Source organism: Malurus melanocephalus, unplaced genomic scaffold (genome assembly GCF_030028575.1).
Source record: "Malurus melanocephalus ecotype Western Australia unplaced genomic scaffold, MMel_1.1 scaffold_47, whole genome shotgun sequence".
Taxonomy (NCBI): Eukaryota; Metazoa; Chordata; class Aves; order Passeriformes; family Maluridae; genus Malurus; species Malurus melanocephalus.
In genome coordinates this window covers 2,963,287-2,986,231 of record NW_026623279.1, presented here as the reverse complement: position 1 = coordinate 2,986,231, position 22,945 = coordinate 2,963,287, and the positions used below count along the sequence as shown (strand labels likewise).

General features: G+C 35.9%; 1 protein-coding gene across 1 annotated transcript in view; it reads left to right on the top strand.

Annotated features, from left to right (window-relative positions):
* Window positions 1-22,945, top strand: part of SLIT2 (slit guidance ligand 2) — a 259,493-nt gene that overhangs the window by 126,608 nt on the left and 109,940 nt on the right. Inside the window, exon 5 of the mRNA XM_057365074.1 lies at window positions 21,184-21,255. Within this exon, the coding sequence (XP_057221057.1) occupies window positions 21,184-21,255 (72 nt within the window). The remainder of the gene's footprint in view (window positions 1-21,183; window positions 21,256-22,945) is intronic.

Genomic DNA, 22,945 nt, shown 5'->3' with positions numbered 1-22,945 from the left:
TAATAGCTTTCAGGAAACTACTGGATCAGTCTGGAAAAAAAGGAACAAGGAGTTGAGGATACAGATCTTCCTTCAGATTTGAACCATATCACATAAATTAAAACTAATGTAAGGTAAACACACATGAGGGTAAAGTAAAGGTGTAATAAACAGTGCTAGCTTTAGCTTTCATTGAGGAGAGAATGCTTTTCTGTGCAGTAGAAGTGTTCTCATGACACAGATTTTTATTGTTATTTAATGCTGGTTTTAAGTGTGTGGTGGCTTTTAATTTGTGTCCAGTAATAAAGCGTGGTGAGATCTTTGTACCTACAAGCAGTTGTTCCTTCCACTGAAATCAGCTCTTGCCTTTTGGAGCACTGCAGTGTCATTTAGAAGATGATATATATTTCATAACTGTAAGGCAATAGAAGATAGAAGTGTTGGCTTACATGTAAATTGATTTGTATTTTTAAAGTACTGAAAAGATTTTTTTTGAGCCTTTACATTGTAGGTTAAAAAAGCTGAAAGCATATGGTAGCAATTTTTTAACCTCTCTACATGAGGTGCTTGTCAACGGAGGTCCATACGTCCAAAGCTAGTTAATAACAGCTGCAGGCCAAAGTTCTTTTAAGAGCTATTGCCCTGTTCCAAGATTCTCAAAGACTTTGAACAAGTGAAGTTAGCCACAAGGGAAAGCAGCAGGTCTGCATTCTGCTTGTTAAGTGAACCCTGTTTGAACAGAAAAAAATGTGGCAGAAAGTCAGAATTTTCATGCTATAAAACTTGACCATAAAATATCAGATAGGATTGGCTTGTAGGTTGCTGCAGTTTAGCCTAAACGAACCATTTCCTTCAATCTAAAACTTTATTTTGCTGATTGCATCACTGAAAATATTTCAGGCTTTTTTGATGAAAATTTGGAAGACTAATTATACCAAATATTTTGGGTTTTTTTAAAATAAATTAGAGAATCCCAAAATACAGGAATAGAGTTATGTTTGCATTTAAATTTTGTATATAAAAAAGTATGCAGAAAGGAGGAACGTACGTGAAGAAGAAAACATTGCAGTTCTACTGACCTTGCGGTGCTTTCTCAGTTTTATATTCCATTTTTGCCTTGTCCTTTTCAAAGTGATAGTGAATTACAAATAAGTGAACTCCTCTAGACAGTTTTCCATGCAGTTTGGAAGTTTCTTGGCAGTTTGGAAGAAGTCCAGCCTTAAAATCTGAAATTGCTTTCTCAGAAGATATGGTCTGTATATTTTTGCCTATTGATTGAAAATCTTCACGGTGTATTAAAGCCTTTATCAAATAAAGCTCTTTGGAAGCATTTAGGGAGAACAAGGCAGTCTGGCTGGTTATCTGCCAGTAATAAAGTATCAATAAACAATACTCATCATTGTTGTTCAAGTTGAGTATAAGGCAGGATGCTTGACAGAAAATGTGTTTTGTGCTCTACACGGGAATGGGACTGGATCAAAAGCTGAGATTTGCGATGGATTTGTAGGACGCTGAGTGCCCCTAGGTGGTCACAGCTGAAAGTACAGCAAGAGCAGCCTCCCCTGAGCGTGTGGCTCCTGCTGAGGACCAGCTCACCTCTGCTGGGCACTGGGAGCAGCACGGTGGCACACTTTGGGGAGGTTACAGTTAAGGAAGCACTTCTTTCCTTTTGATAGGTCTCTGTCTTTACAGGAGAACTTTTGTGTGTTATTAATTTTAATCTGGCAATTGCTGACATGCTGAAGTGGCAGTCTATCATTACTCCACTTATGGCTCCAATTTAGCCCTTGTCATTGCAGTTGTCAGTATCAATTGGGGATTAGAGTGGGTTATGGCACACAGAGTGGATGGTCAGTGGATCAGTACCACTTCTCATTCCTTTATAGCACAATCATTTTATCATCAAGCTTATCGATGCAATTTTGTTACTGCTTTTCAGGCTCTTTATATACATAAAATGTTTTAGAGATCAATTGCTTCTGGAATTGTTTTTGGGTTCTTTGCATTCCATTTCACTACAGGATTTGAAATATGTGTGTGATTAAATGACACAGAAATRTTACCACTTCTGAAATACACATTTCTAAAGTTATACAGTCAGTTGTTTAGAAAACACYTATTTATAGAGCAGTGATCCTTAGAGAAGATGTGTACTGTGAGATATGCATTAAAATATGTCATTGATTTGCCTTTGTGAGGAAAGCAAACATTAATAATGGAATTGTAGAGCCAATTCCAAATAGAAAGGTTTTAAACCCAAATAATGGARTGCTGTGTAATTGTAAAATTTATCATAATTTTCACCAGATGAGTAGTATCTCAAAACTCCAATTACAGAATGTGTGAAAACAAACTTTGTATTTTATCCTAAGAGTTAGGTTGTCACTGACATAGGCATTTTTGTAGAGAAGAATGGTCAATAAAAAAGGTAAATCTCTTATTCTATGAGGATTCTAGCTATTTTGCTTCTATGGTAACCAATTAGCCAGAGCTTATTATTCATGTAAAACAGGAACTGTTTGCATTTTTAAAACCTTCACTTGCAAAACAGCATGTCTAAATGATAAAGTAAAATTTCTTTCCCAAGACCACAAGTCTTCTTTGTAGGTGGAAACAACTAAGTGTACAGTTTAAAAAGCAAGGGAAAAGGCGCTCCTAGGCAGCAGCATCCATCCACGCTAAAAGCAAATATTTGTTTTTGGAGCAGAGAATGGYTGTCCCCGGAGCAGCCAGCTTAGCAAAAGCTGGAATGGAAGGGCAGAGCTCATCTTTTATGGAAGTCAGATAAATTTCATGCTCTTTAACATCGACTGTGACTGCAGGCTTTTCAGTGAAGTCTGGCTCCTTCCCCAGTGTGAACAAAATAGGAAAAGTGATTAAAGTTCACTCAGTACTGGACGGCAGGAGGCAACTGCTCCGGTATCTTCGGCTGAGGGAGAGGGCGRGAGGGCTCTTTAATAAGACTTGTGAGGCTTCTTTGAAGAAAAGAAGTAGCACTCATAGGGCCTATAGATGCCTGCGCTAACATTCATTCATTTCCGGTACTTCATATGGCTTCTTTGACACATTGTAATATTGTCATCCCCTTCATTAAAATGTTCATTATGAAAGGGGAAAGAGAGAAAATGTAACTGTTAACTGGAGTCAAGGGTCAGCAAGTTCTGCTGTGAGCAAAGGACTCAGAGCTGCCTCGGATAATAGCGGCAGTTCTGGGGCAGACACTAAAGACTGACAGAAAATGAAAATATGGACCTTGCAAATTGTCCTGTCTTGTGATGGACGGGAGTCTTGAGCGTCCTGACAAGCCTTTAAAACTGAAGTGGCTAGTAGATCTTCCCAGATCCTGCCTTTTGGCTTTTTCCCTCTGCCTCTGTCTCTTTTTCTGTTTCTCCCTGTTTTAAGTTGTGCAATCAGTATTCACACATTCTTATAACTAACAGGATTAGAGGCGTTGCAAAGGGATTTGAACAAGATAATTAGTTTACTGCTTAGCCCACAATATAACAGGCAAAACCCCTCTGAGAAGAGGCGGACAAAATGGGTCAGAAAATGTGTGGGAAATGAGGAAAGGCGTCTCAAACAGGGCTTCAATCAACTGCACCATTATGCAAAGATCCTGGAGTATTCATTCACTGCTGCAGACCGTTGACTTTTTTGGCTTGGCCACCAGAGGTGTCAAGGAAAGAGACTTTCAGTGGGAAATATTGATGGATATCAAGGAGCCTGTTTCATGTGCTTTAGTGCAATTTAAGCTTCTTTGCCACTATGCTACATAGAGCAACTCTAGAAAAGAGAAGCAACCTCGAGCAGTTTACAAAGCTGAGGTTGTAAAAGCAAAGGTTCTTATAAACCTTGGGCTGGATCACATCTCAGGCAACTAAAATATTGAAAAGAAACTTAATTTAGATTTAGTATTATGTTTGAACCTCCATCTAGAAATTACATAAAACACTAATTTTTTTAGCAGTTCATTTAAGCATTCCATTTAAATATATTTTTTCTACTTTTAAGATGTGCTAGATGGAAAAAGTCCCCAAATCCAATCCCCCACTGCCCCCRCTTGGTGATACCAGTATGGTACATGAATTACTAAGTGATGGTATTTGGTTTCCAAAGGAGTAGCAGGAAATGCCTCAAAGTTCCTGCCTTTTTTTTTTCTTTTTTTTTTTTCCCCTGTGAAACTTGTGTGAACCACCAGTGTGATCAAAGCTGCCAGAAGTTGTTAGAAGACATGTCGACTTGGGCTGGCCTGTGTATGATAACTTAGAGGTGCCTCCTCTCCAGTGGAAGAAACAGCAGGAGCTTCTCTAATGAACTGTCCAGCAGCTCTGTCTTGCAGTGTATATACAACCAGAGGTGAGAAGAGGTTAATCCATAGGGGAACTAGTTAGAAAAGCAAAGTGAAAAATACCAGGGAGCTCTACGACCAAAATTGAACTTGAAGACGGTTGCTGACACATTCGGTTTCTTTTAATGAAACTCCTTTCAATCTGTTGCTTTTTGTGTCAGCCTGTGAGTTTTAAAATACTTCAGTTGTGGTGCAGGAGTATGCACTGCACGTGCAATACAGAACAATACAGAATGTCATGTTGCTTGTAGCAAATTGACCTCCTATTCATTTTAAATACCTGTATCTTATTTCTAAYGGTGATTAGATTCCTAATCTTGAGATTAGTCTCAGTTTTATTTCAGTGTGGGGATTTTTTACTATAATCTTTATCTGTTCATAAATGTAAGGAAGACAAAGACATTCAYTATTAGACATGTACATACCTGGCAGTAATATGAAAGCCTTATACTGTAATCCTGGCTGTTGTGATTTCCATTGTTAGGCACATTTACCCAGGGGTGTAATCTATTTTATTTAAAAAAAAAAGTCAGTTTCCCATTGTTTAAATGCTTTTTCTGTCTTTCTCTGTTCAACTGCAATCTGGGAATCTGCATTTTGTGTTGCTTATTACTGCATGTGTGGAGAAGGGAATCATGCATATTAAAAATATTGTGGAAAACAGACACTGTGAGATGTTTGCTGGTTTTTCAAGTCAGGCATTGTACCATACAGACGTTTGTTTTCATATGTGGAGGGTAATATCCCACTGGAAGTGATGTATCCCCAATTAAAAAAAGCAGAATCAAAACACGAAAACCCAACAAATAGAAGTTGTTGTAGGTATGCAGAAGTCTATATAAGACTCTTCTTCCTGTTCTATATAAAAATATGTGTTAATAAGTCTTATAAATAGCAATTATCCATAATTAAATTTCAGCTAGGTTAAAGAAAAAGAAAAAAACAAATGCAGAAGAATAAAATAAATACCTTAAAGCTCATCAGAATATTTGTTTTTAAGTTAGGTTTAACACCTGAATAAAGTCAGTATGACCAACATACAGAGTTAGATTTCTTTTTGTATGACCCAACTGTTTTGAGCTGGATTTGAATCTGGTAAGTCCTTTTCCTTAAGGCATCAGTATTTTAAGTTCTGTTTAGAACAGGATTATCTTATATCTCTTTTCAAGTCCATATTTCTATATGMTTATTTTATATTTGTTTAAGTTGTTAAATTAATGTAGCTCATCAGAACAGTTGTGAACATATTTTCTGTTCAGATATTTGTGTAAAGCATTACATCAGTGAAGAAACTTTGGCTCATTWTCATTATTTATAGATGTGGATGGGAGGGCAAAAGAGATATGGAAGAGAGACAGAAAAAAATTACTGCAGATCTAGGGCTTAATTAGATATTCTGTATCCCTACTGAATGCTGAATTTGATCTTTTCATTTTCACAGATTGCAGACCTTTCATTCTCACCCACGGTCTAGTTAAAATTGGTACTAAGGGAAAATATTTAAATGTTTTTGTCCCTGTTTGGAGTAAATGTTTGCAGACATTTCCTCATGACACCTTGGCTCCTTTGGTGGTTTTGGTGTATTTTTAGTTTGCATATGTGAAGCACTCAGTACCGATGCAGTTCAGCTCTCAGACTTACTCAGTTGTAAGTGAGGGATGAATCCTCATCTGTGTTTACTTTTCCAGTGATATTTATACTCTGCCAGTGTATTTGTTAACTACCTTTGAATCTTCCTCAGAATGGTGCTCTTGGTAGCATAGTTCCTGTGTTACTCTGCACGGATAGAGACCTGACACAAAGTTTTGAAACATAGTATTATGTTGAATGGTCAGTGTTCCTGAAATGCTGACCTTCCTCACCAAAGCTTTCATCTACCTGGACACTGGAAGAGATTTCTGTCTCTGAGAGAAATCCCTTGAACTCATAAGGAGTTCTAGAGAGAAGCATGTGAGGACTTTGCAGTTTCATTTTTTTTTTGGCAAATTCACCCCCATTCCTCAGAGAAAACCCAAAAAGCAGCACCAAAAACTGAGTTTTATTAAATATGAAAGAGAATTCTATTAAGGAATTGCAAGTGGTCCAGTTGTCTGAAATATGAGTTTTGGTGTCACGATAATTCGTCATGGGGCTTGATGAAAATTTATAGATGGATTACAGAAAACGATTTTCTTATTTTTCTTGTTCTGTTTCTCCACCTGAGGAGAATTTTGTCTTCATTCATATATGCTTAAATTAGGGAAGCCAATAATTTAAACRTGTTCACTGCTGTTTTTCTCTAAGCAGTGTGTGATTCAAAGATGTATTTCGTTGCGTGCTTAACACTGAACTTGTGAGTAGTTACAATGAATTTWATGGGATTTAAGCACATACATTAAATTGCACATGCTTCATGCTCCCCTGAATTGGGATGAGATTATTTGTATATTTTTGCTAATAAGGGCTGTGTTCAACTGAGTTAATGTAATTTTCTATCCTATGTCTTTGAAGGTGCTGCACCACAGCCTGTACAATTCATATTGTTACAGGTCATCTTACAATATGTAACAGCTTGACATTTAGTTGATAATTAGGATCTTTGAAGAGTAATCCTTTTGTTTATTTTCAGAATTAGTGAGGATGAGAAGCATTCCATAAGTAAACTTGATCCCTAACGTAACAAAATTAAGGTTGGTGTTTATTTAAAAAAAAAAACAAAAAACAACAAAAAAAAAAAAAAAAAAAAAAAAAAAAGAAAACCAAAAACAAAAAAAAAAAAAAAACCAACAAAACAAAACCACAGAAAACCAACCAAAAAACCAAACCCAAACAAGAAAAAAACCCCAAACCACAATCAAAAATAAAACAACCAAAAAAACCCCAACTTGGAAATAATCATTAGAGAGTTTGGAGTTTTGATTTAGAGTTTTTTTACTTTTGGGCTTAAGTACTCCCCGGTCGCTCCCTTGAGCGAGGAATGAGAGGCAGAGGATTGGCTCAGGTGTGTCTGAGGGACAGGGGGAAGATGTGCAATGACAGGTTTTGCTCCCACTGTTGGAACATGTTCACAGAAAATAGTTTCATTTGTAAGAAGCACAGCAGAACCTGAACTCAAACTTTTTCTGCCTCTTTTCTGTCTTGAAATAGTTTCTTCAAAGGCATAAATACTGTTAACCATCTCTCTCCTAAATCACCTTAAAAACGTAGAATACATAATTCAAACGAAGTTGATACTGGCCTGAATTTACGATAAACTTGGTTTTAAATTAGGGAAATCAAGTTGTGTATTTCTCGTGCCGTGGTTAAGAATTGAGCAGGAAATCATTGTGACAAATGAAGTGAATGGGAACAGGAGGCAGAGTTACTCTGTGATATAATACATTGTCCTAAATATGTTAGATGTATAACTCTATAGAAATTCTGGCTCTTTACTTCCATGAAGCTGTGACTTAAATGATATATCTTCAATAATTCTACAGTATTTTGATTCATAAAAGTTGAGTAGATTGGAAGGAGCTTAAAAAATGCACTTTAGTAGGCTTTTTGACATGTGTGATTTAAAAGCTTAGAGAAGGCAATGCACCTGTCACTTGTAATTGCAAAAAGCTTTCCATCTATTAACTTTATTTTGCCAGAGCCTTCTAATGAAAAAGTTCCAGTGTCTAATTCAATTTAATTTTCATTGGGTTTGCCAGAGGAGCAATTATTTCTTAGAACTTCCAACTATTAAGTTGTRCTTTGGAAAGCAGCCTCTATCTCACATACCATTAAGTTTCATTGTATGCCTGTCATACCTTAGGAACATCTTGATATCCTTGAAGAAAYGTGGCAGTGAAATGTAGACATATTGTCTGTAGCACTAGGTAGAGTTTACAAAAACAAATGTTCGTATGATTGGGTTATTCCTATCCATCATTAGATTGCATCTCTCTGGAGCTATAAGTACATCTGTGCCTGGCAGGCTCATGTTATCACTGGTGCATATGGGGACCATGTGTCAGTCTTCCAACAAAGATGTATAGCCCTGTGTGGGAGCAGGATTGGATATGCTTGTGTTTCGGCCTCTGAATCAGTTTCTGGGACCTTTGCTGCAGATGCTGGAAGCTGCAGGTCTGTAAAAGGACTGTGCTGTAACATGAACTGAAACAGAAGGATAAGTGTGAGAAGGAATTAGCCATATGGCAACAGAGAGCCAGGGCAGTGGAGTCTATGGAGAAGTGAATCCTCACACTTACTCAGCTATCTGTGTAGGTATCATTTAAACTCAATCACCTCAGAGCTCAGAGCCAGTCCTGTTGCAAGAGGAGATCTGTTCATACTCAAAGAGTGAGTACAGATGCTCCGGCTGTTGTAAGATGCATGTCCTAGGATTTTTGAGCTGGTGCAAGTCTTCCTGAATTCCCTAGAAATAAAAATAAATTCACACAGACTGCTTTAGCAGGAAGCCTGGCTGGATAGTGCTGAGATGTTGTTGATCCAGTTAGTGGTTATTATTGATAAAGTGCAATGCCATGTCTTCTTATATTTAGCCTTGTTTCTTAAATCCCTTCTTAACATTTATGCTTCAAACAAAATTCAGTCAAAGTATTTAAACATTTGATGGTATATTTCCAAATTAGTCCTCAAGCAGTAGGGAGGATTATGCATTCTTTGTTCTGGTTTTTTTTCAGTAAATTTGATAGCCTTTTTCCCAATTACCATAACTGTTCTCAGTCTCTGTGTGGTAACCTAGACCTCTCTTTTCTGAAATTACCTGTTTACCCACTGCAGGAGTGTGTAGGATCTTGTGAATGGAGATTTCAGTGTCACCCTCACTCATCCTGGGTGTGCTGGGCTCTCACTTGATTGCAAATCCTGAACTCACATCCATCCCCTCCAGCTGCCTTTGTGTGCCCTCATTGAGCAAAACACAACACCTATCCTCCTGAATTGAAAAACCCTCCAACAACCAAAAACCATCACTCCCCACACATAATCGCTCTTTACCCTAATTGTTAGGGCTTCTCAGTGGGGTTTTCTGGATCATTCCTTGAGGCAAAGCTCCATCAGCTACTTAGGAGAGTCTGGATATTGTTGCAAGGGAAAGAATTTAGCAATTTGGAAAAAAAAGGCTTGAAAACATACAGATAGAGGGAAAATGTCTGAAAAGAGGGAGGATGGGTTTTTAAAGTGCARTTAAGAGCAGCTGCTTTTTGGTGGTGTCATTGGAAACGTGCAGTCCTGGAACAGAAAATCAGCGTTGTAGACTTCAAGCTTAAAAAAAATGTCTGAATGGAAATTATTCCTAGTACAAGTAGCTGAACCTTTTTGCAGGTTTGAGGGGAGAAAGGAGATAAATATAGCAGAAGTAGCAATAAAATTTAATCTTTTCTATTAAAAAAATAAATTCAGTTTTGCATGGATTATGTTTTCTGAGAACATTTTAATTTAATTTGCATACTGGTATTGTGGCAGCAGCATACAGACGGGGCCATTACAAGAAATGAGACTTTTCACATTCTTGAAATGTGGAATGGGAGCATTCTGATTCAGTTTTTTACCTATGGTTGTTCATTTTAGTTTGTTATTGATTAGGAAATTGGTTGTGATCAATTCATTCTGGAATGGAGAATTTTCTTTTTATTATTTATGTACATTGTTATAATTTTTATGAGGGTTTTCAATTCTAAATAGCCTCTGAGTCCAGCTAGCATGCACTTTTCTTGTTTTACAGACCAGTTCTACTGATTGCTTGTATTCTCAGCTCCTTTTATAAGCAGAAAATACCTCTTGAAATTCTAATCCTTTATGTGGCACTGAAAAGGAAAAAAAWTTGGGGGAAGAGCTGGAACAGTCATAGAAAGAGAAGTCAGGCTCAAGAAGAAAGAAAAGCCCGGAGCCATTGAACAGAAACTTGAGGCTTGACACTTCTGGGATGCTCAGCTAGAGTATTAATCTAATCCTGGTCAGTGGGAAGTTTTACTTCCAGAGTACCTTAATGTATGTATCAGTAATTGCCCTGAAGTTTCTCAACAATTTCTTTTTTCTCCTATGGGCTTTTAATTGAATTGTATTAAGTAGCACATACACAGCACGCAAGAAATAGAACAAAAAAAMCCCCAAAACAGTCATTCAGTTGCTCAAATAATTGAATTTGTTACTACTGGTTTATAGTTCATTGTCAGGGAAGTGGAGAATAATATGAACATGTTTCTTGTCCTTTCCATTATTCGTTTACTCATGGAGCAACTTAAAGCCCAAATTCACCCCAGTCCAGAAGCCCAGTGGTGCCACTCACTGTCCTGTTACACAGAATAAGGAAAACACCAACAAACAAAACAGCTTCTCTGAAAGACCTTACAGTGTCAGAAATGATGGATGGGCATAAGCAGATGGGTGAAGACAAGGAAACCATGATATAGTATTGGTCATCTTGATAAGCAGCAATTTTGCTTTGGTTTCTTTCACTGTTTTAGCATCATTTTTGGCACTGACAGGCAACAGCCTTAAACCTTGAAGCATCAGTGCTTCATATATATTATGCAACTACAGATAATGCATAAAGCAAAGACTGTACAATCTGTTTTATCAAGCAGGCCTATCTTGAGAGAATCCCCAAATTGCATCATTCCACTCAAATGAAGGAAGGGTGAGCACAGTGCTATTCAACATTAGTGATCTGCAAGATCTTTTCTAGTTTACTCTCCAAAATTTTCTGTGTCCTTTGATAAATTGTTCAAGGTTAGTTTTACTGTTAGGAAACACTTGAGCTACTCAGTTTATTACTAGAGTAAAAGTTTGGAGCTATACTTCATGAAAAATGTCTGTGTCCAGGGATGTAATTATTACTTGTCWGTGTTGGAATTGCAGCTCTACATAATGGGGTTGGATCAGGAATCCACTCCGCTCTGCTTTGAAAAAACGGAGAAATTTGCACAGCTTGCTGAGTGATATTTCAGAAGACAATATACAGGGTTATAGACTGTGGAGTGAAACTAGACAATATACCAGACAACCTTTCAATTAGTTCCTGAAAGTGCTTACAGTTTCAATTCCAAAGGAGGTGAAACAATATTAAATATTAAAGACATGTTGACAGATGCAGACTTCTTCTAAAAAAAAGAAGTTTTGTTACRGGGAAAAGTAGTGATAGATTTTTCAGATACTGTCAAAGAGGTCTTTTGGAAAATTAAATATGCCATCTCATCTATTCTTAATGTGAGCAGATTCCCAGCCAAGCCAAATGGATGTTTCAGCCATGCATATGCTGAGTGTCTAACGTACCAGAAGTGAAAGTTACCTGGCAGAATCTTGTTTTATTCTTTTAAAGTTCTTAACTTATAGTGCATTTCCAAGTCTGTCAAGTGTAATAGTTGCTTAAAAATTAATCACCAAATCACCTRTAAGAGGCTAGAAAAATGAAAATAGCAGAATCTTCACCCTTTCCCTACAATGAAACAGTCTTTTGTGGCCTTGTATGAAAAAAAAAGACTCGTAAAGATGGAAGTTACTTTCTATTTCGGCTTCAATTCAAATCTGGGTAAAGAAAAAGGAGAGGAAAATCCATGAACAAAAGCAGCATCGAACTTAAACCTTCTCTGGCAAAATTTGAGAGTATTTCCTCCTGTCCTGTCACTTGTTGCCCAGGAGAAGAGACTGATCCCCACCTGCCCACAACCTTATTTGAGGTAATCATAGAGAGCAATAATGTCTTCCCTGAGCCTCTTTTTCTCCAGGCTGAACACCCCCAGCTCCCTCTGCTGCTCCTCACCAGATTTGTGCCCCAGACYCTTCCCCAGCTCCACTGCYCTTTGGACTCTCTGCAGCCCCTCAATGTCTTTCTCGTGGTGAGGGGCCCAGAAATGAACCCCTGAGGTGTGGCCTCACCTTATGGATGTACATCCATTTGGGWAAAAGTCATTTCCCACTCTGCAGACTCCAAACAGGGCTGTAGGTYAGCACCAGCCTCTCACATCACAGCTGTGCCCCTGCCTTGGGCCCTGTTAGGCAATGATAGTGCTGTTAGGGGTGCATGATGAGCAGCAGTCAGTAAAATGTCACTCAGTGCCTTCCTTCAGCTTGGGATTGCATGGAGGACAAAGAATTGTCAGTTTTTCTTCTTTGGGAGGGCTGAGGAGTGTTCTTAAGAGCTTCAAGTTTTTTCTATGAAAAGGATTATGCTGAAGCCAAATTTGAAGTAGTATTGCAATTCTCTCTGAAATTGTGGGTGGTCTTTTCCTCTTTAGCTSCAACATGTAATTTCCTTTCTTGTTTTGTGCTGGGTTTTTTGTAGTCTAAACAAAAGAGAATTATATATTAATTTAGTGGAACAGACTATTAAAGACTGCTTTCCTTTTCAAAAAATAATTTCTAAGACTCCAATAAAAAACATGTGTGGTCCTAATACTCCTATTTTATTGCACAATTAGCATTTGCTAATTTTAAGAATAAATGGTGAATCTCCTTAGGCAATTATTTTTAGTAGTATYAGAGTATACAAATTGATTTAAGTACACTTTTGGAGGCATTGTAGAGTAGGATTGATTTTGCAGCCCATGAGTTAACTTTTCTGCCAAAACTGGAATTGGAGGTTTGGCTTAGTCCAAAACCAAACTGTATTCCTATTAAAAAGTAAAAGGCTTAATGCTTGTACTCTGTGCTATTTAGATTCTGCAGAAATCACCAATTACTAGTGCTCAAAATTATAAATAAATTGTTTATATGTTCTATATTTATGCATAAATAATCTCTCTTCTTTAATAAATAAATAAACAACTAAAAAAAAAATATTATTAATTATCAGAATTTAAGTTTTGTATGACTTATACTTAAGGTTGACGGTACTGATAAACTCTGGAGACTACAAGTACCAGTACTACTATTGTGTAGTTACTTTTTTTGCTGTATATGTTCTATACTTATGCATAAATGATCTTTCTTCTTTAATAAATAAATAAAGTAGTTTAAAAGATATGGTGCTTAAATAATACAGATAATAGTATGCCAAAAGCTATATTAAGAAGTACATTTTGATTCCATAACAGATTTATAAATGGATGACATTTTAAAAACCTCAAGCATTAAGAATGAAAGAAACATCAATGATATSATCAAAAGTGCTATCATTAAAAAATGAGAGATGAAAGTGGGCCGGGAAATTCAGTCTGAATATTCTTAGGAAAAAAAAAAAAAGGAGATGCAATCCTTACCATGGGAATTGCTGTGACTCTAATAATTCTGTCTATGTTGCAGTGATGATTGCCCTGTGCTGTGAAATGTGAAATATTCACTTGGGCAATGTAGCACACCATGGCCCAGGGAGTGATCCTGCTTTAGCGTGAGAATAGGTTATGTGCCTACTMTGTGCAGCATCTGAATCTGCAGGGAGTCAACAGAGCAAATGGAAATTAGTGGTGCAGAGAGAACCTGAAGTTCTGTGATCTAAATCTTTCTCATCTGTTTTATGCTCCTCAGCATGGCACTGATACGTGCTGCTGATACGCACTGCCTTGGTTTCCCCATCTGTGAAAGGAGGTTAATAGTAGCTTTCTCATACATGAAATTTTAATCCTCCTGTGGGAAGCAGCAGCAATMATGATTTGCAGAACTAATGTTCAAGATTATAATGTATAGTTTTTATCTTCATAAGRGGATGTATATGTGCCTTAGAGACATACTATCTGCTGCTACTACTATTCGACACCTTTTGTATCTTCAATATGAAAAGAAATAAGCTTCAATGATTGTTTTACTAAAGAAGAGAAGAAAAAAAACATTGAAATTAATAAGAAGCTAACTGGTTTATTTCACAGTCAAAGAATAATGGTAGAGCAGAGTTGCTGGTTGTTTGGTTTTGTTTCTTTGTTTGCTTTTCCAGAACAAGAGTTTAGACTGAATTTTTAAGTATATATTTTTAAACCTTTTTAAACATTTTTTTGTTCAGTCTCTCTTGATTGATCTGTAGATCTGCCAGAAAGCTATGCCTCTAAGAGGACATGACAAGCCATTTGGGAATAAGATTATCTTCATAAATAAGTGATGCCATACTGTAACTTGTTACACAGTAGCTGYATAAAGTTAAAGCCACGCATATGTCAGTGTTCTAACAATTAACTGGATAAGCCTCGCTTGACTAATGGGAAAGRTTTTTATTTGTTTGTATATATTAATGTATTTGCTGAACGTGGGATAAAAAATGTATTCTAGATTAAAATGTTCATGGTGGTTTAATAAGCTCATGTTACAATGTGATATATTTCTGCCATGATAGAATTCCAAGCAGGCTTCAGTAGCTTCAGTTCACCTGAGCTACTAATTTTAAAGGAACCTTCTCTCCAGGACAGTCCTCCTGCATGAACACCACAATGTTCAGTAGCATTTGTATCCTTGAAGAGTTTGTAGTTTGGTTTGATTCTCATTAAATAGCTTGGAAAATAATTTTTGTACTTACGTGTTTTATTCTAATACAATAAAACTTGTGATTGTCAAAGCATGCCTGTAGCATTTGGAAGAGTTCTTAGTTTAAATTCCTAGTCATACTGGAAATTTGCAGTTTAGGAGTGTGGCTGTATGGYGATGAATGAAGTTTCATGAGCAGAAAAAAAAAGTCTGCTTAGAACTCCATGATAACACAAGACACCTAATATAGAGTAAAAAAAAATCATTCAGATTTTGAAAGAGAAAATTGGAATTTTAGGAGTGAAATACAAATGTTTTACTATTTTAGGATAAATGTCTAATCAATACTTACGCTCATAAAAAGAAGTYGTTTCTTATTCCATCAAAATCACCTGATTTGCCTAGGTGGAAATTGTAGGTCCATTTCAACTGAGCTGTCCTATTCTAAAATATGTTGTTTGGTCTTTTCACCACCTTTGTATTCCAAGTGAAATCCCCCATGACCAAATTAATATATTTGATTTTCAGCCAAATAATTTAAATARTACTCAGTCTTTTTATTTCTTTGAATGCCCAGTAGTCTCATTGTCTATGAGACTTTGCCACCTTGTCCAAGCATGGAGGATTTAATGCAGAATGTATTAATGGTACAACTAATGGTACAACTGTCGTTTTCTGTAAGAGAGTAGTAATTAGCAAGGCTTACTTCATTCATGTCACTTATATGTAAATAATTATCAGGATGCTGATCATAGAGTAGCCACTTCATGAGATTTTATTTTTTTTTATAAACTGGCACAAATAAACTGCTAAGCATCAAGTACTTAGTTTGGCTGAGTATTTGTGTCTTTTCCTTAAAAAATCAGGACACATTACTCATTCCCTGTACTCAGTATTTTGCAAAGTRGAGAATGGCAGTATAGATTTATGATATCACTGGTCAGACACAGAGGGAGGTTAAACCATAGAGGAAAATAAAATTACAAGTAATTAAATTTACAAGCAGGCCTGCCATCTTCAAAAGATTTAGTGTTTCAGAATGAACAATGATTTAGCCACACAGTGAAACTCTGATGCAGCCTTAGCAGTTCATGATACAGATATTACATGTGATGTTTCAATTTATATAATTAAAAATTGAGCACTCCTTTTTAAAGCTATATAGGATATTCAGCTGAGAACCATRGTAAGTAATASAATAWCTGCACTGCAGTGTTTGCATTTTTTAAGAGCTGAAACATTCTATCAGGATCATTAATTTCAGGTTATCTCAGGGCTTTATCTTCAGATAAGAAAGCAACACTATATATAAGTCTTTGAGGTTTTTTTCTGAGAAYAGGTCAGTGTTTTCTAGTTCTGTGAATTTCAAATGTTCACAAGACTCTAGGCTGGGAGTTTTTTTCCCTGATACATGTCTATCTACTAACCAGTAAATATGATAAATATAACTGAACCATTTCCATGCTGTTCTTTGGAAGGATTTAGAGGTAACTAGGTTTTTGACAAGGTCTTTCTGCAATTTCCACAAGCTTAATATGTTATCGTTACCAATGTATTCTTGGACAAAAAACTCCTGCATAGACAAAATGAAACTGTTTGGGGGAGGCRGGGGGAGTAGAATGTGGCAGAGGTGTTCAGGATTTTTTTTATGTGTTTGTTTTTGTTATTTTTTCCTAGTTCATTGGTTTGTAAAATGCAGAAATCTACATTCTTTTAGACATCATTCAAAATTAGACAAGTTCAGTTGCTTTGTCCGAATATCCAAATTAAATCTTTAATCTTTGGAAATTGGTTTAAAAGCTGAGACGTATATGCTTATCGGAATGTCTATGAGTTTGTCAGAATTCTATGCAATGTCAGAATTCATTGCATGTAAATTGCCTTTATCCGGTTTGTTTAAAAATAAATTATGTTTTACATAAATACAGTAATTGYAGAACTTACTTGATCACAGATCTTAGAGGATCCATTATTTCTGGTTTTATTTATAGTTGGTATACTTGGATAGACTATGTTATTTATAGAAAATAATTATTTAGATGGAGCATATTTAGTCTTTGATTTAGGTCATGACTGGCCTGAGAGGGGAAAAATGYTATACAAGTTTTTATTCTTTTTTAAATTGCTATAGTTGGGCAAAAGTTCAGAAATCTATGTGCATTCTCCACTGTGTATCTTCATTTATAGTTTTGTTTGGTGCATGTGTTTGGTTTGCTGTTTTTACAGCATGAGAAGATGRGGTTGCAGCTGGARTATTACAACTCAGAAGAATGCTTGACGTGTTTGCTCCTTAAACAGATCAGRAACAATCCACTGTTCCCAGGCTGGTTTGCCCATTGACAGCAGCAGAGTCACTCATTTGTGCCTCCTCTAAAGAGAGTCTCTGTCAGCTGCTGCCAGTCTAACTCACCCAGGTGGCTTTTGTKGCAAATCTGCCATTTAACCCCTCTATTACCTTTTAACTTGAGGAAACAAAGCTGAGAGTTCTCCTTGAGAGCCTCTCAGATGCAGAGCCTGAAGCTACTGAGCACAGGTTTGGTGATGTTGAGATAAGGAGGAGCCATGGAGGACAAGGAATGGAGGTGYTCTGCCCACAACTGAATGACATGAATGGAGCCCACAAATTCCCACTAAGGAATTTTCTTGAAAGGTTAATGTCTRAGGTACTACACCTCTGACTTAATAATTCAGAATATATCTCTCTAGGAATGACACAATAGAGTCAAGAACAATTTAGTACAAAGGAGCCACAATGACAGCTAGAATCAATCTGCATAAAGATGAATTTGTCAAAACATCTCACTAGATCATTGGGCTCTGTTTWAAAAAAAAAGAAATTGTCAGATAGCCTTGGCTTTTTCACTCTAGCTGTGTACAAAACATTTTTTAACAAATTCCACTGTTCCAGAGGTATTCTGGTTTTTGATGTAAGGTCTTGGGCTGTAATAATAATGGCCAATAAYTTGTTCCTATGAAAATACCTTGGTCAGATTGCTGCTTTCTAATGCGAAGCAGGTTTCTGCTTAAAAAAAAAAAAATACAGATGTTTTCTTATAAAAGCAGGATACTTTGTTGTATCCTGGCTTAAACATTACTGAAATGCTTAGACCTTCTTTCATTTTAGGGGTACCAATTGCCATCCTAAATTAGAGTCTCTATTCAAATGCTGCCTATTTTTGAAAAGGAAGATGAAGTCCACAGTTATCAGTGCGGCAATACAATGACCATCAGACTGAAAAGGAGTTTTGCACCTTTCTTCACAACAGAATATAAGTTGCAAAGTCAAATCAATGCAATGTAATGGCCTGCAAAATTGTCTGGTTTTATCTACAAAATAGATTTTTGCCCCATTTCCCCTGAAAGGCACATTGCACCTTGTGCTATTTGTGACCTTTTTTTGTGATCAGTCTAAGAATTGCAGTGGAATGGTTCAAACGTCAATAGAAAAGACCACACGCAGCTTTTGAGTTGTGAAATGTAGGTGTAATTTATGCAGGAAGAAAAAAGTTGAATGTTAGTTTAAGCCCCTTAAGGTTTTTTTGTTTTTTTTTTTTTAAATAAGGAAACTTTTTTACACTGAGCAGATGAAAACTTCAAGCAATCGATAAATAATTACTAAATTTTTTCCTGCTATAAAAAAGTCATATTTATTATGAGAAGCAGAATTGTGCAGTGTAAAAATGAATTTACGCTTTTGTTACAGAATCAGTTCCAAGAAAGTTTCACAAACTGGCTGAAACATTGCAAAAAAATTACTTTTGGAAAACAACATTTGCCAACCTTACTTAGCTCTCCATGTTTAAAAGGACACTTTAAACAATGCCTTGCTCAGCAAGGTTGGGAACATTTGCAGTCAGGTAGTTTACATTTGAAATGAGCTAAAATTACCAGGGAATGCTATACTTCAGTCCACTAGATCTTGTGTTGCACAGAAATGGTGCTGACTGTGCGGACCCAGCAGTAAATCTGGCATGCAGTTACTTGGTTGCTGTCCTCTGCACGTGCATGCACACAGACATACCTGTGCACACGTTAAAGCKCAGGGTATTGTATGCTGAGGAACCTGGCAGAATAGCAGTCAATTAAAAATACTTGTGTTTGTGCCAAGATTTCCCATGGAAATAAGGATTTTGACCATTTTCTATTAGATTTTTAGAAAGAATTTACATTTGGCATCACTATTGCTCATCTTTCACTTTTTTTAATTATACAAAATGGTGAATGATGATATTCTATCAAATGCCATGAAAAGCTTAATGCACCATTACCCATTATCTCCTGTAGTATATGTTTATGAGTATGGCAGCAGCTTACATAGATACAAACGTATATCTGTGTTATAAAATAATCATTGATCATGATACAAATCACTGCTGCTAGCTTAGCCATTTCACACACAATTTTTGTGTAGGTAAAATGTATTAGTCAATTAAACAGAAGTGTAAATATAGATATTTGCATTTTACGCTTATAAGGGAATTTTTTTTCAAGGAAGTAGGCTGTTAAATCATGTTACCGTAACAAATGCTGWAGGCTACTTTTTCATTCATTGCCACTGAATTTATTGTCAGAGCAGTGCAGTCATATTCCATTTCAAGATTACTTAGGTGGCTTGAAAATTAAATCACAGCTCACAAATTCTCTTTTTTCACACACGATTAATAATATTAAAATTGGGTCTAGTTTTCAGTATACTTTGCAAGATATTGCAGTGCAATTAGGTGCATGAACTATGAAAGATTTAGTAAATAGAAAGCAATTTTCCATAAATTAACAATGAATTGGATAAAACAAAATTGCTGTCAATGTATGTGGAATTATTTTCAAAATTATTATATTGATATAAATTTTGTTAAAGTTGCGCAGCATGGGGTTTTATAAAGTCTTCAAATTACTTTTTGCAAGTTCATAAATCTGAAAGAGATCTTCAGGAGTGATTGCGCAGAACTGGAAATATGAGCTCATGGTAGATTACATTTTAGAGAAGGAGTATATCCAAAGCATGATTTTTTATGTCTAATCAACTAAATGATTCTTGCTTGTTCACTTATTGTGAGCTAGATCTCCTTTTTCTGTGCACCGTTTTGCAGTGTTTCTTTAAAAACTCTCCAAAAAAGGTCCTCTGAAGATGTCTCTGAAGCTCAAGGCAGAGAAACTTTACTTCTGTTAGGAGTTGGATTGCATTTGGCGTGCTCTTGGAGTGAAGGTCCTGGATTGGTTTTAGCAAAATGAAATCTAGTTAACCACAAGAAAACTGCTGTGCAAATGGACTTAAAATCCCTCTGTAGAGAYGCCTGTATCCATCTGATTTGTTTGCACACTTTATTCAAATGCTCAAGAAAGCTTCTCCATGCAATCATGCTCCCTATCCTGTGTATAGATTGGTGCATCTTGGAAGGCCTCCAAAGGAAGATCAGATTTCATCATTTTGGTACACCAAGGTAGACAGGCCCCTTTGCAGGATTTCAAACATTCGTGTACCATGTGTGAAAACTGAATTTGGTCCAAATTAGGTARCAAACTATTGTCTCAAGTGAAAGCTCCAGACTGCATGTAGTATAGATACAGCAATAAAGACTTTAATGTACGGGTCATCTTCTATTACACTGCATTATTGTTAATAGTGCATAGCATAAATGAAAAGTTCTGGATCCTAGATTGCTTTTGTTTTCTTTCTTTTTTTTTTTTTTTTTTTTTTTTTTTTTTTTTTTTTTTTTTTTTTTTTTTTTTTTTTTTTTTTTGTCTCCTCTGCTACTGTCTTCAGTTCTCTAGACTTTATTTCCAATCTTGATCCATGAGGGACAAAAATGTGTCAAATGTGTCTGCATTTCCAAAAAAAAGGCTCTTCATTAATACAGATAGAAAAAAAAAAAGCTACTGATTAATAATTTTATAAGCATTAATAGTATTTCTCTTTTGTACAAGATAATAGTTTCAGGTAGCATGGTACAGCTGATCATATAGGGATTTTTTGGGAGGACCGCTATATATCTGCTGAAGAATGTATTTTAATTCCTTCTTTTAAAATACTGGTGCTTTCTTTTACAATATATGGTGCTTGACACTCTGAAACAAAAGTTAGAAACATGTTGATATCAGATATTACWCAGCTTTATAATTGTTTCTCAATAACTCATTATTCGTTCTTTTTGCTGGATTTCAATCTTCCTTACTTGGAGCTGGACATACTATCAAACATGGATTTGGAATGGTTGAAGAGTGAAAACACTCACTTCTGCTTTTTTTATTTTTTTTTGTCATATATGTTGCTGTTTTCCAAAGGAACTACTTAGTGTGACACAGATAAACTAATTTGACTATTATTGTTCCTTCTTTTTCTTCAATTACAAATCAGTTAATGTAATAAAATAAGCTTCATTGGAAATAYTGACTGAACTATGTTGGCTGAAATTATTTTCTTAAAATTCCTTTTTGTTTTACATAGAACTAAGTATATATATGGCATTTTTACATTGAATTTTTTTTGTTTGTTTTCTTAGGGATCTCAGTGAAAATCAGATTCAAGCAATACCAAGGAAGGCATTCCGAGGAGCAGTAGATATAAAAAATCTGTAAGTATTTTCTTCCTTACATATATCTCATGATAATGCTTAGTTGGTATAGTGCTCTTTTGTTATATCAGATATCCTTTTTCTAAGCCCTGTTATAGCTGCTTAAGGAATCCCTGCATAAAACCAATATTATATGAAAAAAATATTTATCATTTTCTTTGGCAAAATGCTTTCATGTACCTTAAACATCCTGAAATTGCCTTATGGATAGCAAAACATTGAAATAGAGTTGAAGACAACATGGCATTATAACTATTAGCTTATGAAACTTGATTTTAATATTTAAGTGTCAGGCAATTTGAAATATTTTGTGGTTTCATGTGGAAAAAATCATTTTTCCTTGGTTTTATAAGTTTGCCTTTTGTTTGCTTGCATGAAAGAAAGGTCATGCTATTAGCTGGTTTTGCTAGCATATGTTTTTATATTTGTGTGCCTACTTTTCTTGTTCAGTTTTCTTCTGTTTTCTGAAAAGTACCTTCGTGGAGATGTGACTTTGAAGTTCACGGGCAGGTTTTGAATTCTTGTTTTCAAAATGTGGAAATATGTGAGTTTCAAGACAAAGCAAAGCAGTGACTTTTTGACTTTCTGTTCAGAGTAGTAGGTCAGTTTAGTGGATTGAATGAGACAAACAACCTGAAGACAGTGATGAGCTTCTGTATCAGGAAACAAAAGGTCATGCTCTCAAAAGCTTTAACCTCTGCCAYAAGCTAAGGTTATGGTTTATCACTTAAAAACAGCCAACAAAGACAGAGGACATATAAGGGTGGTTTCCAGAAAGACTGTGAAGCATCCAGCATGGTGCAACTGTGAAAAAGTGTGATTGCTAGCTTATGTGGCATCAATAAATAAATTGAAATATTGAGTTGTTATAACGACTTCTATGTAATTTCTGCTGAAATTRTTTTTATTCATTGAAGTTGCCAGTGTTAAAAACAAAGACAAGCTTTCTGGTTGTACTGCTTTGAAAACAGTCCTCTRTGATTGTGAAAGGAGGGTTGTGAGGTAACCCCCAGTAGGAGAGGATGGGACAGGAAGCCCCTTTGCAGTTCTGTCTTCCTGTGATAGGCTCCTGCAGCACTGAACACAAATTGGTGATGAAAATGTCTTTTTGAAGATTTAGCAGAATGCCCAAGAATTTGGTCTACTACAGTTCTCTGCAGTGAAATTCTATTGTACCTCAGTGGAAAAAAATATGTTCAACTCTATTGTGTTCCAAAACATGCAAGTGTTCTCAAAGTGGCTTTGTTACTTTGTTTAATTGATAGTTTATGACTTTTTATTCAGAACTAGTCTCATCACTATACTTGGTCTAAAAGAGGCTTGACTACCAGAAACCTACATTTTTCTGCATGATCTTTTATATTTGAAAATTTATACAGCTACAGAAAGGAACTTTGGTAGTAAAAATAGCGGCATCATTGAAAATATTCTAGGGGCAAAGCAGTAGATTAGAATATAAGTGTACTTATATATGGTAAGAAAACTCCAGTCAGAAACTGCATTAGGATGCTAATCTCTATCTAGGATACTTTTTTTACCTCAATGTGTRTTTTCAGACTCAGGATCCTGAATTACGTCTAAACTTGCATAAAACAGTAGATCTGTTATTTAAAACCTTTCTCTTTAGGGGAGATAATTAAAAAAATAAAATCATAAATGCCATAGCATTGCCAAAATTACAAATCATATC